The sequence below is a fragment of the Myotis yumanensis genome, unplaced genomic scaffold (genome assembly GCF_028538775.1).
Source record: "Myotis yumanensis isolate MYYU_CA2020_CCGP unplaced genomic scaffold, mMyoYum1.0.hap1 SCAF_8, whole genome shotgun sequence".
Classification (NCBI taxonomy): Eukaryota; Metazoa; Chordata; class Mammalia; order Chiroptera; family Vespertilionidae; genus Myotis; species Myotis yumanensis.
Window position 1 is genome coordinate 70,636,110 of NW_027223759.1, and position 16,453 is coordinate 70,652,562.

Sequence of the window (16,453 nt, forward strand, 5' to 3'; positions counted from 1 at the left end):
ATAAATCAGGTTCCCCAAGGTATATATATGAAAAATGCTCTGTACCCCAGGATGGAGTAGTGTATAAATTCTTGAGAGCTTGTTTGGAGGTTCTAGCAGGGGAGCGCAGCTACTCGTATACCCTTGACCGAAGACTGGTCCTCTCCTCGGGGTGGAAGGTCGTCCTCTTCGACCGAGCACGCAGCTTCGGGAGGGACGCACATGGATCGGTGAGGGAGGAGGGGGACACCCGCCTAGCCAGCCAGATCAGCCGAATCAACCCTGGCGATCAATGGGGTGACAGATGTCGCAGCCAGATCGCCCTCACATCCTAAATTCTTATATAATTATCCAGATGGTCTCAATTCTGTCACCTTGCTTTTTTATGTGCAAATGATGTGGGTTTTTTCTTATACTCATTTGTATTATCACCCTAAATTATGCCAAATACAGATAAATGAATTAGATATAATCGATGCTTTCCCAGCTATTGATTTCAGTGTAACCTGTTTTCACTTTATATTTCTCTCCCTTCCCTTTTGTAATAGTTGTTAATAAAAAAATATAAATCATTGCTAATGTAGTGTACAACAATTTCCCAGTGTAAATACACACTTATGAGCTAGGGGGGGGGGGGGGGGCGGGCAAGTGTTACACAGTCGCCCTCAGGTTGGAGAATGGGGAATGAGGGATTGAATGGAAGATATAAATTCTGATGCATGGATATGGTAGTCAAAATAATAACTTTCCACAATAATTACGTTGCTAACTATATCATTTCATGAAATTCCTACAGTCACCATTGTTGTCCCACTTCATAATTATATCATGCTGCTTAGATTTATTCAGTAAGTGGTTGATCAGTTCTGAGTGAAATAGAAATTAAGCTTCAATATTCAAAGTCAGGATTTTTTCCTCTTAATTTAGTAGTTGTATCAAATCATAAGTGAAGCAATATAAAACAGAAAATAATTTCCCACTGTTCATGGGAACAGCTGACCACCGATTGGTGTGCCTTTTTCAATAACAAAACAACATTCTGAGGGGAAAAAAGCACTTAGATATTTTGTAATAAAACGTCTCTCCCTGGATCAGTTTTCACTGGGTTTACATTGACGTTTCTCTCCAGATGATGACTGTGGGGACGGGAGTGATGAAGTCGGCTGTGTTCACTCTTGCCTTGATCATCAGTTCAGATGTTCCAGCGGCAGATGCATCCCAGGCCATTGGGCCTGCGATGGTGACAATGACTGTGGAGACTTCAGTGATGAAACCCAAAGCAATTGTACCAAGGAAGGTTAGTCATTTTATGAATCTATACAATCTCATTCTTAAGTTATATCATGTTTGGAGTATTTCAGAGTGAATTGTATGTAAAAACTAGTGACCTGGTGCATGGATTCGTGTACGTTGAAAGGAAATTAATTAGAAGGTGCTGGCAGGGTGGGACTGGGGTCCCTTGGCCTGGCCTGCAGGGATCGGGCTGAAATCAGCTCTCTGATATCCCCCGAGGGGTCCCTGAGTGCAAGAGGGCACTCTGCAAAGTTGCTGTCAAACAGGGTGTGGAATGCAAACACAAGTGTGCAATAAACCAGATTCGGGGCCGACAGTGCCCCAGCAACAACATAACCCATGGCTAAAGGTGGAGTCATGCAGCCCTGCAAGGAATCGGGCTCCCTCCTCTTTGGTTTCAGGGTGTGTCACCTAAGAATTGCCACTGCAAGTCACTGTAGCTTGACAGCTCTTGCATTGAACATCTGCCCTCTGGTGGTCACTGTGCATCATAGCGAACAGTCGGACGGTTGGACACTGAGAATGTTAGCCTTTTATATATATAGATACATTGCTTATCAGAAAAAAATATATATGTATATAAAATTGTGTAAAATAATGTGCTGATCTCTTTTCTTTCACTCTTTCCTTTCTCTGGTTTCTCATCTTAATTCCTCCTTATACTTTAATACCTTTTTCTCTGTTTTTTACTTCCTACTTTCGTTAAGTGCTTTAGTTTCATTAAATGCTTTACTTACTACATTTTAACCCCCATCTAACTTCTAAATGACCAAACCCCAAATCCATCCCAAAAGGAAAAAAAAAAGAAAAGAAAGAAAACAAGAAAGGCATAATTTTCCTTTTATTTCCACGCCACATTTGTTTCCTTAAGGTTTGAAATAATTCCTATTAAAGGGTGATATAGTCCAACTGATGGACTTTCTGGAAAGCTAGCTAATGGAGGAGGATATCATGATGATGACTTTCAGCATATCCATGGGCAATTGGGTCTTGTCATTTGCATGAGTTACTTTGTAAATGCGATGAACAATAAGGAAATATTAATAAATTAGAAATCATGTACAAATAGAACAGGAAAAAACTATTAGGCTGTCAAACATTTATATAATCAGTAACATTTGAAAGTAGAATGCTATTCATCCTTTCATTTATTCTACAAATATCTACTGAGAACTTCTTATGTGCCAGGTACTGTGCTTGGACTGAAAGGGTAGGTAAAAAGATAAGAAAGCATGGTCTCTGTTCTGTTTTAAATTTCTAACAGGCAAACAGACAAATAATAAAGTGATTTATTTAAATGGTAGTGTTAGGGGAACCCTATACTATGTGATCATAAGAAAACAATCATTTTCACAGTCTTTTTCCAAGGAGATATATCAGTCTTTTGTAAATATTTGACAACCTATAAAATAGAAAGTTTCTGAAGTATTTTCTTTGATATGATTTCTTTTGTTTTCTCTTCTCTCTCTCTCTTTAACTCTCCCTCCAACCCTCCCTCCTTCTCCTCATTATTTCACTCTGGTTTCCTTTTACCTCTCAATTTAGTTGGTTCACTAGTGTATATGAGCTATTCTTTTTAAAAATTTCACATGGAAAAAGTGAATGAAAATATGTTTTTCAATTTTTCTTTGTATATTTGAAACATTCATCTGAGATGTGGTTGACATTTCATTGCTAAATTACATTTTGAATATAAACTGCCTTTCCCCTCTACCGCACAGATGTCTTTTAAAGATCCTCGTGAGGTGTGCATCTGTGGCTGCTGGCACTGCCCCATAATATTCTGTAAAAGATAAATTGCCCCAACGTTAATTTACTTTCATCTCAGACTTAGAATCCCATCCGTCTCTTCAATGTCTATTTATCTTTAAGTTAGAATGCTCATTGCACTTCAAGAAGTTTTGGAGAGATTGTTTCAGCCTCATGAGTCTCTGAAGTGGGTGGCACACCCCCCTGTAGACTCTAGAGTTTTTAGGGGGTTTGAATTATTATAGAATCAGTGACTATTTAATGTTAATGGCCTTCATCTGTAGAGCACTGCAATTTCACTAATAGATCACTGGAAATGATGTACTATCCATGTGAACGCCATGCATTTTTGTATGATTGTAGAAATTCACTAAGGAAATGATCCAGATAATCTACTTGATTCTTGGACATGTTTCAAGCAGAGGATGAGGAGGACTTCCGGAGTTAATTTATATTTATCAGGTTACAAATTGTACTAGGATTCCCTAAGTCAAATACTATCCTTGGTAAATACAGGTTATGTAATTGAAGGAAAGTAAGAAGCTGGGATCACTTTGGCGCAGGACAATCCAGAGTATTGCAAAAAGCACTTCAATACTTTTACTCATCATTATTGCGACGGTGTATGCCAACACAGACATTGTAAAATGTCTATGATGCATAGGCATGCTCAAGAGGATCAGAAAGCCATTTTGTACATGCAGGGTTTGTGAGGCCTTGCCAAGGTAAAGTAGTAAGTTGATGCAATTAGTCATGTAATGCAGTCCCCAAACCTCAGGCGGAAGAAAGAGCAGGGCATTCTGGCTTGAATTTCAAGAGTGGCTGTCAAAACTGATCAAATCCACTGCGTCATTGCTCAGCACCTTGCTTTACACTGCCTGGGGAAGCAGAGCATATGGTGTAGTTTTTCTCAACTCACATTGTTTTTAAAGTACACTTGAATTAACTTTTAATAGTAAGGGAGCAGGAGAAACCAGGACATGGAACATTCTGGATATAATTTCCACTTCAGAAAATTTTGGAACTGAAGTTTGATTCATATTCTCTCTAAACTTCTTTCAAACAAAAGAATTTATATAGTGATCATCACTGTTTTCATCATCAACATGGTGAAGAAATGAAAAAAGTTCCCTTCTAAATTAATGTACACTTATCTCTTCCCCTTAAGGTTGTGCTGCTCTTTCCTCTCACTTCCAAACTTCCTTTTGGAAGTGAGAGGCAAAAACCCAACAACAATACAATATCTCTAGAAAGTGCTGTATTTTCATAATTACTTTTGCATGTGTGCACAACCACTACAAGCAACAGTGGAATAGAAAGACAATATAGAGCATATTGATTCTTTCCTTTGTTTAAATGCCTGTTTCTCATTCATTTAGCTCTGGTTTCTTTTTTATTCTGAATCCTTTGATCAGTAAAATATATTTCTACAATGACCCATTTATAAATCTACTGGGTAAATCATTTTTTTTCCAAGTGGAAAAATAGGTGAGGCTGAACCTCAAAAATTTGGTATGAGGAATTTTCCTCTACAGACTCAGTACTGTTTATTTACTTAAGCATTGAAAGGTTTTAAAAAAAATTATTTCACTTGTAGGGATATCAGGAATAAAGTTAAAACGAGAATCTAGTCTTTTATTACAAGTCTTTAACTCGCTGGCTGAAATGTTAAAAAACAAAACAAAAACAAAACGCTGGACATATGTCACATCTACAAAATACAGCTCCATAGAATTAATCTTTTCTCATTGTTGACAGTTTAATTCATGTGAATTATGTAAACTTTCATTCTTATACTCTTTGGGAACAGTCTCAATCATATTTCATCCAAAAAATAAGCATTTCTGAAGCAAACACATGAAAATTGTTCAGTATCATTAGACAGCTATTCCCTCTGGGCAATTTCATTCTGAAATTATTGTAAAAATTATATCAAATAGTTTCAACATGGAGCTGATGGAGAAGGGGACACATATCCCCTAGAATAGATTTTGCCTCAATTTTGTAATTTATGCTAAACAGAACATAAATATCCCTCAAAGAATTAGATTTTCCTTTGCTTTGAAGAAAGTAAAGATTTATGGTAATTGTCTTTAATGCCTTTTGTTCAGCTGTCTGAAAAGGGGATATTTACTGCCTACTGCACTAGATGCCTGAACTGGGTGATGCTGGAACACATGTGATCTCTTATTTATATTTTGAATACAAATAATATGCAAATTTGAAACTAAGAATGTATTGGCCTTCACTTTTTTAAAAAATATATATTTTTTTGATTTTTTTTTTACTGAGAGGAAGAGAGAGGGATAGAGAGTTAGAAACATCGATGAGAGAGAAACATCGATCAGCTGCCTCCTGTACACTCCCTACAGGGGATGTGCGCACAACCAAGGTACATACCCTTGACCAGAATCGAACCTGGGACCCTTAAGTTCGCAAGCTGACGCTCTATCCGCTGAGCCAAACCAGTCAGGGCTTGGCCTTCACTTTTTATCTATTAATAATAATTTTAACAAGTTCCCAAATCCATTAAGCAGTTAAATGTATAACATTATTAATATTCACTCTCATACATGCTCCCATTTGTCTGCTGTTGATGTTTAACTTTGCTTCTGCTTTGGAAATTTCTGCTTTCCTTTTGAGCTCTGTCCCCATCCGTTCATCATTGATTTTTTCACCTTACTATTTCCTTGTTCCCAAATTTAATAAGAAAACGAGAATAACTTTCTTTGTAGTTTTGTAGTCAAGTACAATACTTACCGCACAGTGAATGCTCAGTAAATAATTATTGAGAGAAAGAGTCTATATCTTGAAAAAAAATTTTTTTACTTACAGAATTCACCCTTTATTTGTTTTGTCTTATTTATCTTGTAACTTTTATCTGTTTCCTCACTTCACCTCCAAATCCTGGAGTTTGTTTTCATGAAGATGAATAAGACCTAGGTACACTTATTTGGTCATGTGCATTTTCTTAATACAATGTAACTTATTTCATTCATCTAATAAATATTTGCAATTTCAACCCAAGATTTAATAAAATAAAATAGGATGTCTTTCTAATCTTTTATTATTTTCTTTGTTTGTTTAAGTCTTATCTGGAACAGTATATTCTCATTAGTTGGTGACTCATTAGTTGACAAGCACTTTACATTTGTTATTCCATTTAATCCTCACAATAAGATTTAAGTTAAAATATTTGCCTATGATTACATAGTTGGAGCTTCAAACAAAGGTTGTCAGCTCTTTTTATTTTTCAAATGTTTTTCATTGATTTGAGAGAGAGAGAGAGAGAGAGAGAGAGAGATCAGTATGTACCCTCCTGAGGATCAAGCCTGAAACCTGGGTCTGTGCTCTGACCAGAAATCAAACTGATGACCTTTTGGTGCAATGGATGAGGCTCAACCAACCACGGAGCCCCACCTACTAGGGTGGGGTGTCTGCTCTTTATTCCTGTATCCACATATCTGCTTTTGCAGCTATTGAGTTTATTCTCTCTTTTTTTCTAATTTTCTATGAACTAACATTTACATGATTTCCAAATAATTACACCCTTGTTCTCAATTGCACACTCCATTTTTCTTTAAAATGGGAAAAGAAAGATTTTTCTACTTATAGCAACGCATTAATGAAATTTCCCAAAGGTCACTAGAAGGGACCTGTGCCATTACATTCAATAATCACAGTAAGTCTGCCTGTCTCTTTTCTTTCTGTTTTCTTCCCGCTCTACTCCCCCCCCCCCCCTGCCCCCCCACCCCCCCCCACACACACACACACAATTCTCCTTGACATATTGGATTCTGGAACTTCCTTGTTGGAATAGCTATGGACATTCCCATAGAGAAAATTTTGTGGTACCCAAATAATATACTTGTCTGCTTTACAAATTTTACCTTATAGACTCAGAAATTTTAGGAAACTGGAAGATAATTGAAAGATTATTTAGTTCAGTTATTTTATAGTGCAGATGAGTAAAAGATCTCAGGTAGATGAAATTATCCTTATGCAACAAAACAATATGTTGCATACTGGAAGGTGCTGGTAATGTTTTGTGTTAGAGATGGTGAGACTGAGATCTTTGATCCATAAATCATCGTCAGAAGGGATTTTGGAACAAATGATTATGCCAAGTTCTTTGAGGAAAATCCAGTAAGGTCTGAAGTATTGCCAAACAAATACAGATAATAGCCTACCTAGGGAGGTTGAATCCACTCAGACAAGTATAGGTATCAAAATCTGATTTGTAGCTGAAGACTTAGGTAACACATTTAAGCATGGAGAGAATGGAAATTTAAACCTAGCATATTTTGACTTCCAGTCTACTTCAGATCTCAGCTTAGCTGAACCATCATATTTTAGGCAGCACAGTATAATCCCAACCACATAGCAATAAATACTGGACACAAACTCAGTCATCTGTTTTGTTTCTCTTTCATGAAAATATCCTGAGATATTTTCTATTCATATTTGCTAAAACACACAATCAAAACAAACTGACCCCTTATTTATAAACTATTGGCTTTGAATTTGGTGAAATTATGTTATGGACTCAGCAAAATCAGATAATCATCTGTCCTAATTTTTTATTAAAAACATGGATTGTTCCCTAGATAGAATACATTTTAAAATAAATGTAGACTCTACCTAGTTTTAGAGAAGTATAATATCTGTTTTCAATAAGATAGAAATTACCTGGTTTAAGTTTATCTCTCACTGATTGGTTTATTTTCCTTAAGGAATGTTAATACTGAGATAGCAAAACAATGTTAATTATTAGTGGAATTTATCCATAAGAAGCCTCCTTTTGTTCTACCAAACAAAATAGCTCCTTAAAGGAAATTTTAACCTTAATACTGCAAACAACTTTAATATCAAGAGCAAAGAAAACAGAGGAGAAACCAAGATGGTGGCATAGGTAAAAACCAGAAATTGCTGCCTCACACAACCACTTCAAAAATACAACTAAAAGACAAAACGAACATCATCCAGAACCACAGGAAGGCTGGCTGAGTGGAAATTCTACAACTAGAAGGAAAGAGAAAAGCACACTGAGACTCAGAGGAGGTGCAGAAGTAAAGAGCAGAGGTATGGAAACGTGTGGAAAGGGCTGGCAGCTGAGGACACGGTTGTCTTTTTCAATCGGGAGGGAGTCTCAAGCTCCCGACTGCTCTGAACTCCAGTTCCAGGTGAGTTTCTGGGGACCCAGACTCATACAGGGAGAAACTGGACTGTCTGGCTTCTTTCGGAACTGGAGGGCGGCTTTCTCTCAGAGGTGCTTGCAGCGATTACCGGGACAGTGAGAAGAGGGGCCTCTTAGGGTAGGACTGAGGAGCAGCCATAGCTGCTTGCTCCGCCCTGTTGATCCCCTGAGACACACCGCCCCCCCGCCACACCCAAGCTGTGCACAGAGGCTTTTGCATATGAAAAGGCCTGGCCCTTTGCAATCTAAAATTACCTAACAAACTACAGCTGGGTCAGAGAAAGCCAGAACATCCAAAAGAAGGCCCAAGGCCCCACAGCAACTTCCATTGCTTCACAGCTGGGCTCTTGCTGGGTAGCCTCAGGCAGAGTCTAAATTAGCACCTCCTTAAAGATCCAAGAACCAGTGTACCCAGTAGTCAGAGTGGGACCATCCAGATTACAACTCCTCAGATCCATAAGGGACACACTCAGGGGGCAGACTCAGTGAGCGCCAAAGCCCCACTGAAGCAAGTCTTGCCCCAGAAGGATGTCTCCAGCACAGAAGCTCTTCCACTGCAGACAGAGCTGATTCTCACAGCCAATTGGCCTGGAGGTCAATTCCTCCCAGTGATACCTACAACAATGAAGGCTTAACTACAGCAAGACTGTGCACAAAGCCCACAAAGGGGTGCACCAAGAGTATCCACCTCTGGTAATTGGGGAGGCTGAGCCACTGGGCCCTATAGGACACCTAGCACAGAAAGCCACTCTATCAACACAGGGAAGCATAAAAAATGCAGAGACAAAGAAACAGGTCACAAATGACAGAAATGGAGGAAAGCAAACTACTGAATATAGAGTTCAAAACCACACTTATAAGGTCTTTCAAGAATTTTCTAGAAATTGCCAATAAATTTAGTAAGACTCTCAATAAGTCTAGTGAGACTGCCAATAAACTTAGTGAGACCCTCAAGAAATCTAGTGAGACCCTCGAGGTTATGAAAAAGGACCAACTAGAAATTAAGCATACACTGACTGAAATAAAGGATATTATACAGAGTTCCAACAGCAGACTAGAGGATAGCAAGAATCAAGTCAAAGATTTGAAATACAAAGAAGCAAAAAACACCCAACCAGAAAAGCAAAAAGAAAAAAGAATCCAAAAATATGAAGATAGTGTAAGGAGCCTCTGGGACAACTTCAAGCGTACCAACATACGAATTATAGGGGTGCCAGAAGAAGAGAGAGGGCAGATATTGAAAACCTATTTGAAGAAATAATGACAGAAAACTTCCCCTACCTGGTGAAAGAAATAGACTTACAAGTCCAGGAAGCGCAGAGAACACCAAACAAAAGGAATCCAAAGAGGACCACACCAAAACACATCATAATTAAAATGCCAAGAACAAAAGACAAAGAAAGAATCTTAAAAGCAGCAAGAGAAAAGCAGTCAGTTACCTACAAGGGAGTACCCATACGACTGTCAGCTGATTTCTCAACAGAAACAATGCAGGCCAGAAGGGAGTGGCAAGAAATATTCAAAGTGATGAATAACTAGAACCTACAACCAAGATTACTTACCCAGCAAAGCTATCATTCAGAATTGAAGGTCAGATAAAGAGCTTCACAGATAAGGAAAAGCTAAAGGAGTTCATCACCGCCAAGCCAGTATTATATGAAATGCTGAAAGGTATCCTTTAAGAAGAGGAAGAAGAAGAAAAAGGTAAAGATACAAATTATGAACAACAAATACACATCTATCAACAAGTGAATCTAAAAATCAAATGAATAAATAATCTAATGAACAGAATAGACTGAGTATAATAGAATCAGGGGCATATAAAGGGAGTGGAGTGACTATTCTCGGGGGAGAAAGGAGTGTGGGGATGCAGGAAGAGACTGGACAAAAATCATACACCTATGGATGAGGACAGTTGAGGGGGGGGGGCAGTAAGGGCAGAGGGTGGTGTGGGAACCGGGTGGAGGGGAGCTATGGGGCGGGGGGGGGGAGGAACAACTGTAATAATCTGAACAATAAAGGTTTAATTTAAAAAAAAGAGCAAAGAAAACAAAGGTGTGTTTTTTGTGGGTTTTTATTTTTGAGAATTTATGTTTCTAGCAGTGTAATTATCAGGAAAATTAAAAGTAATCATATAAATAAAATTATAATGAAATATTAGAAAATGGCTTATTAAAACAGGAAGAGAGACACAAATTGTTCTCATCTTTACTACACCGAAAATTAGTAATAGTTCTACACTTATTTCTAGATAAATTTCGCTTTTCTATTAAGACACTTATGCATGTTGACCTTAAATTGAGTAACATCTCTTGTTTTATAAAAAATATACTTGATAATTAAAGTCAATAGGTAACAGCCCTAACCAGTTTGGCTCAGTGGATAGAGGGTCGGCCTGCGTACTCAAAGGTCCCAGGTGCGATTCCAGTCAAGGGCATGTACCTTGGTTGCAGGCACTTACCCAGTAGGGAGTGTGCAGGAGGCAGCTGATGGATGTTTCTCTCTCATTGATGTTTCTAACGCTCTATCCCTCTCCCTTCCTCTCTGTAAAAAATCAATAAAATATATTTTAAAAAAATAAAGTCAATAGGTAACAAGAACCCCTACTTTTAATGAAGACTCTCAGCCTGTTTTCTGCAGTTTTAATAAAGTTGAAAATAATGGCAAGAATAAATTAATTTTCATAGTCTTTAAATTCTGCTTCCTCATTCTCCATTTGCAGTTAATGATCAGTGAAATGATAGGACATAAGACATTTAGCAGAAAATAAGCAAATAAACAAACAGAAAAGTGGCCAAGCACATGGATAATCTACAAAATAATTCACTTATCAATAGGAGTGCCCATGCTTTTGAGAGGGTAAAGACATAACAATGGGATAATACCTGGTTAGTAGTTAGATTCTTTCATAGCCTATTTGAAAAGTCAGCCTCTGTTTCCTTATTTGTGTGAAGTATCAACTGAATTTTCACATAGGTATTATAGTTCTGCAATGTGCTAATCACATTCATTCACTTTTTGCTAGGGAAACCATTTCAGTGTTATGTTGGCATTTGTGCACCATTAATTGATTGTTATTATCTGCATCCTAAATCTTTCCCCAAATAACTCTGCTGCATAAAATAATCCACTTAAACCACTGCAACCTTCCTGGCATGGAATATTCACTCATATCAGAATCTTTCAGCACAACACACTGTTATTGCTGATATGCATGCACTTGAATCAGCTGTTCTGTGAATCATAAACAGAATTTAGGACATTTTACACAGGGGTCACCAAATCTTTTCTGTAATGGCTCAGGTAGTAAATATTTTAGTCTTTGCCTATTGCATCTACCAAGTCCACTGTTTTAGCACACACACAAAAAAAGCCATATTCTATATATCCTCAAATCATGACTGTGTTCCAATAAAATTTTATTTATAAAAAATGGTAGTGGACAAGAATTAGTATGCAGGTCATAGCTTGCTGGTTTATCCCTTATTTTAAAAAAAGAAAGTACATAGAGACACATTCTAAAGGAGCTATAATCCTGAGTAATTCTAGATGCCCTAGTTCCAGAGACCTTCAAATTTATTATGATACAAAGTTAAAAAATAATGGGGAAAAGATAAGGCCAGTGAATGAAGAAATAAACCATTAACTTTTAAATTATATTCTTTGGCCCTCGATCAAATATATATAGTCCATATGTATAGCCTTATACATATTATTTCTATATAATAACTAGAGGCCCGATGCACAAAATTTGTGCAAGGGGCTCGACCCCCATTGCCGCTGTGGCCCGGGGGCCTCTGCCGCCTTTGCTGCCTCTGCCTCGGCCTTGGCCCCTGCTGCTGTGGCTTTGTCCAGTCTAATTAGCATATTATGCTTTTATTATTATAGATGTCCTTCATCAAAATATCAAATTAAATCATGGCATCTTTAAATTCTTTTTCCAGTAAATATTTGATGCCCACTGTGAGCTAGGCATAGTGCTATGCCAAAAAATAAAATTCCAAATGCGATATACGCATCACAATCCATGTCACAATCTGTTTTATTTAATATTTAACATCAACCATATCTGTTAAGGAGACTGCTTAATTTGAACAGTAAATAGAAAAAAAAATTCTCAATTTTAGCCAATTTGACTGATTAATACATTCTGGTCACTTAGATTTAGATAATGTAGAATTCCATCACTCCCATGATATATTCAATTCTAAATGAAATGCTCATGGTAGAGTTCCAGATATCAAAACTTAAAGTTTAATGAACTGCAAACAATGTTTTGTTTCATAGTTTTCACTTTAATACTTTAACTTACTGGGGGATACTTAGTATGCTAAATTGAATTTTTTTCAATATACTTTTTTTTATTTTTTTATTGCTTAAAATATTACAAAGAGTAGTACGTTTGTCTCCTTTTTTCCACCTTGACCTTCCCCAGCCTCCCCCGCCACCAACCTCCAGTGTCTTGTGTCCATTGGTTATGCTTATATGCATGCATACAAGTCCTTTGGTTAATCTCTTACCCACCCTGCAAACCTCCCCAGCCTTCCTGCTGTAGTTTGACAATCTGTTTAATGCTGCTCTGCCTCTGAATCTATTTTTGTTCATCAGTTTATAATGATCTTTATTATCCGTAAATGAGTGAGATCATGTGGTATTTTTCCTTCATTGACTGGCTTATTTCACTTAGCATAATGCTCTCCAGTTCCATCCATACTGTTGCAAATGGTAAGAATTCTTTCTTTTTTACAGCAGCATAGTATTCCATTGTGTATATGTACCACAGTTTTCTAATCCATTCATCTACTGATGGGCACTTGGGCTGTTTCCAAATTTTAGCTATGGTGAATTGTGCTTCTATGAACATAGGGGTGCATATATCCTTTCTGATTGGTGTTTCTGGTTTCTTGGGATATATTCCTAGCCTCGGAGGTATTCAATATACTTTTTGAGTGTCTACATGTCTATGTGTTTTTAACACTAAAAACATTTTCATGTTAATATAATTGAATTTGTGCTTAGGTATCCATATATTATTTTCCATTTCCTTCTATTCAACTTTTCTAACTGACCCAGATAGTAAACATTAAAGATTTCAAATATTTTCTCTGTTTTATTATTAAATTTGCCATTAAGTCCCATGTACTAATAAATGATTTTGATAGTCTCATACAACATTTTCTCAGGATAATTTTCAGTAAGGGCAACATATGGGGATAAAAATAATTTGTTGGAATAGGTGATAAAACACACACACACACACACACACACACACACACACACGCCATTGGAAGTGTGTTGAGGTAGGAGGAAGGGAGGGACAGTGAGAATAATAACCAAGAGATATGGCATCTAAAATCTATGTGACCTGTGCACGGTCAAGGTCCAGTGGTGAGAACAAGTTGATTTATGGAGGCCCTAGACTTGACTTCATTGTCAGTTAGCAGCTGAGATTATTGTACCATTAGGTGGGCACAGCCCCTGGAGAACCCATCCCACATTACATGTGAAAGAGCAGGACAATAGACCCCCACTGACCCCAACACAGACTTCAGGCCGGCAGCTCAAGGGCTAAGGTAGGTTTAATAAGCAACATTCTCCTGAGGATTTCTAGAGACAAGAGATAGCCTATCTTCCTTTGGAGAATGTTAAGGGTCCCTGTAGTCAGAAGCAGGCCAAGGTTATGGCCATACCCTGTTGGTAAATGAAATCACTATTGATTGATATGCTGCCAGACCTAATCTCAGTCGTTTCGGGCCAGGAGGAGAATATCTAGAAATCTGGAACAAACAGCTGCCACGGGTGCAGGACTTACTCATCTGCAGTGATTCATTGCAAAGCTAGGAACAGAGCAAGGACTGACACATGATGATTATAGGAAACGCAGGGAAGCTTCGCACTACCTGGTGGTTTTTACTTTTCAAAGCATTTTACAATGAATGTAAGTTATAAACTCCATTAAAACAAATTTAAAAAGTTTTTCTCCCCAGATTGGTTTTACAATTTAAATAATTCATTATATTTGTCATACTATTATCAGCTATTTTCTCAAGAGGGCATTAACATTTCTTATAAAACAAAATATATTCTGACTATTTTAAAAACAACATATTTTTGCAATCTTTATTTTCACAATTTTTAACTTTAGGAGGAAAAAAAAGTCTGTCTCTGTACAGTTGCTAGTCTTTTAACTGCAAATCTTTAGCCACCGTGAATTCATTTAAATATTGAGATAAATTCCACCATCGGTTGCCACATTTCCTCCAGGGCTCTGCATTTATTTATTTATTAGATTCCCCAAATTGTATGCGTGGTTTAAATAGCTGCAGGGCAAAAATACAATAAAATTGCACTAGTTGAAAATATAACCAGCATCAGCAACATGAAAACATAACAGTAAAGCAGCATGAGCATATACATATAAACATAGTCATCATTTTCACACTCCATTGGGACAAGCTGTATTACAAAGATAGATGGTGTGCCAAGCCCTGAAGCTTAAGCAACTGGGGCTCTGGGGAACCACCCAGGCCTGGAACTCAAGTTGGAATGGTCATCACAGGCTCCTCGGAGAAATGCAGCTTGTCATCCAGGGGAAAATCAACAACCGTTAGTGGAAGCTTATTTCCTTTGGCAAGATTAAGGAGAAATAAAACTCCACGATGGTTTTCTGTTTTTTTGGCAGAAGGCGACATTTCTAAACACCAACACATACCCAGACCCAACAGACATTAAGCAATAAGTTTAGGGTATATTTAATTTGTTGTGAAGGGGTGGGATGAAAAGAGGGGAAGAGAAGAAACATAAAAGTGTGTGTGTAATAGTCTACCTCACTTTAGTATAAACTTGAATGTTCAAGTGAATGAAATATATATATATGTGTGTGTGTGTGTGTATATATATGTGTATATATATATGCATTATAAATCTAAGGAATCTTGGAGATGTTTCCCCTTTCTATTTATGGTTTAAATGATTCAAAAGTGATCTATGTAACCTGGATATCTAAGCATATCCGAATCTAGCTGAAGGCCTTTCTGGACTCCCAGTTGCCTTTAGGGTTAAATCCAAGCCATTTAGCATAGCATACAAGGCTATTCAAGGTCTAGCCATGGCATCCTTTTTCATTTTAACTTTATCCTCTCTTGACATCACAAACTACACAAAATTTTATGACTGCTGTTGACTTTGTTCAAAATATCTTTTGTTCAATGCCACGTTCCCCTCTGTCTGACTCTTAATCTTGATTCAGAATTCTCTCTCTCCTTATCCTCTGTCATAGAATTCCTGGGGTTCCATCTGAAACCTCATGTGTAGTTAGTTTTCCCTGTGCATGTTCTTATGATGCGCTCTCCTACCAAAGCACTTATGACATTGCTTTTGTAACTGAGAACATCGCCTACTCACCTGTATATCCACTATTTTATAATCTTTTCAAAGGCAAACAGTACATCTGTTATTTTTCACCTGGACTCCAGTGGAAGCCATTTCCTACTTCCACTCAAGCATCATCACATTCATTTTTTCAATATAACAACCATTGAGAACTTTTAATAATATAGATTAAATTATATCATCATAACTCCTGTTTCAAAACCTCCAGTAGATGAATATCATTGAACTTATCTTACCATAGGTGTTGATAAAGCCAGAAAGATCCAGCCCCTGCCTCCTCTCAGATCTCCTTTTACTCACACACCCTCATTCAGGTCCTTCTCTTTCTGCCTACTCTTGTTTTCAACCTTAATTCGCACGGGTGATTCTTTCTCTTCATTTTTATCTCCTCTCAGATATTACCTTCTCAGAGAGATTTTTCTAATCACCCTTGTCAATATGTCCTCTATACACATGTCTCTTCCTGTGGAAGTCATTGAGGATATTCCCAAAATATTTGCATTTCTTCCCTTTCTCTTGGAACACAGTAAGACTGTATTTCCCAGAAAATTGTGCTTAGGGGGGACCAACATGATGGGGCCCCACCCAATGTGGTTAGCTTTGGCCAACCAATGGTGATCAGAGGAGACATAGGTTTCTTCCTCTGCAGCATTCCTCTGACCCATTGTCTTCATAGCACTTACTGCTTCTTGGACTACTCTAGTTCATGTGCTTCTATAATTATTTATTAAATGCCTTCATGCTTCTTCCTCCCCTCAAGTAAGTTCTGTGAGGCCAGGAAAGTCTCTCTCTATCCTAGTGCTTGGAAAATGCCTGCCACATTGCAACAAATATATGTTTAAA

General features: G+C 37.6%; 1 protein-coding gene across 1 annotated transcript in view; it reads left to right on the forward strand.

Annotated features, from left to right (window-relative positions):
- Window positions 1-16,453, forward strand: part of LRP1B (LDL receptor related protein 1B) — a 1,706,338-nt gene that overhangs the window by 1,045,404 nt on the left and 644,481 nt on the right. Inside the window, exon 20 of the mRNA XM_070423500.1 lies at window positions 1,109-1,276. Coding sequence (XP_070279601.1) covers window positions 1,109-1,276 — 168 coding nt within the window. The remainder of the gene's footprint in view (window positions 1-1,108; window positions 1,277-16,453) is intronic.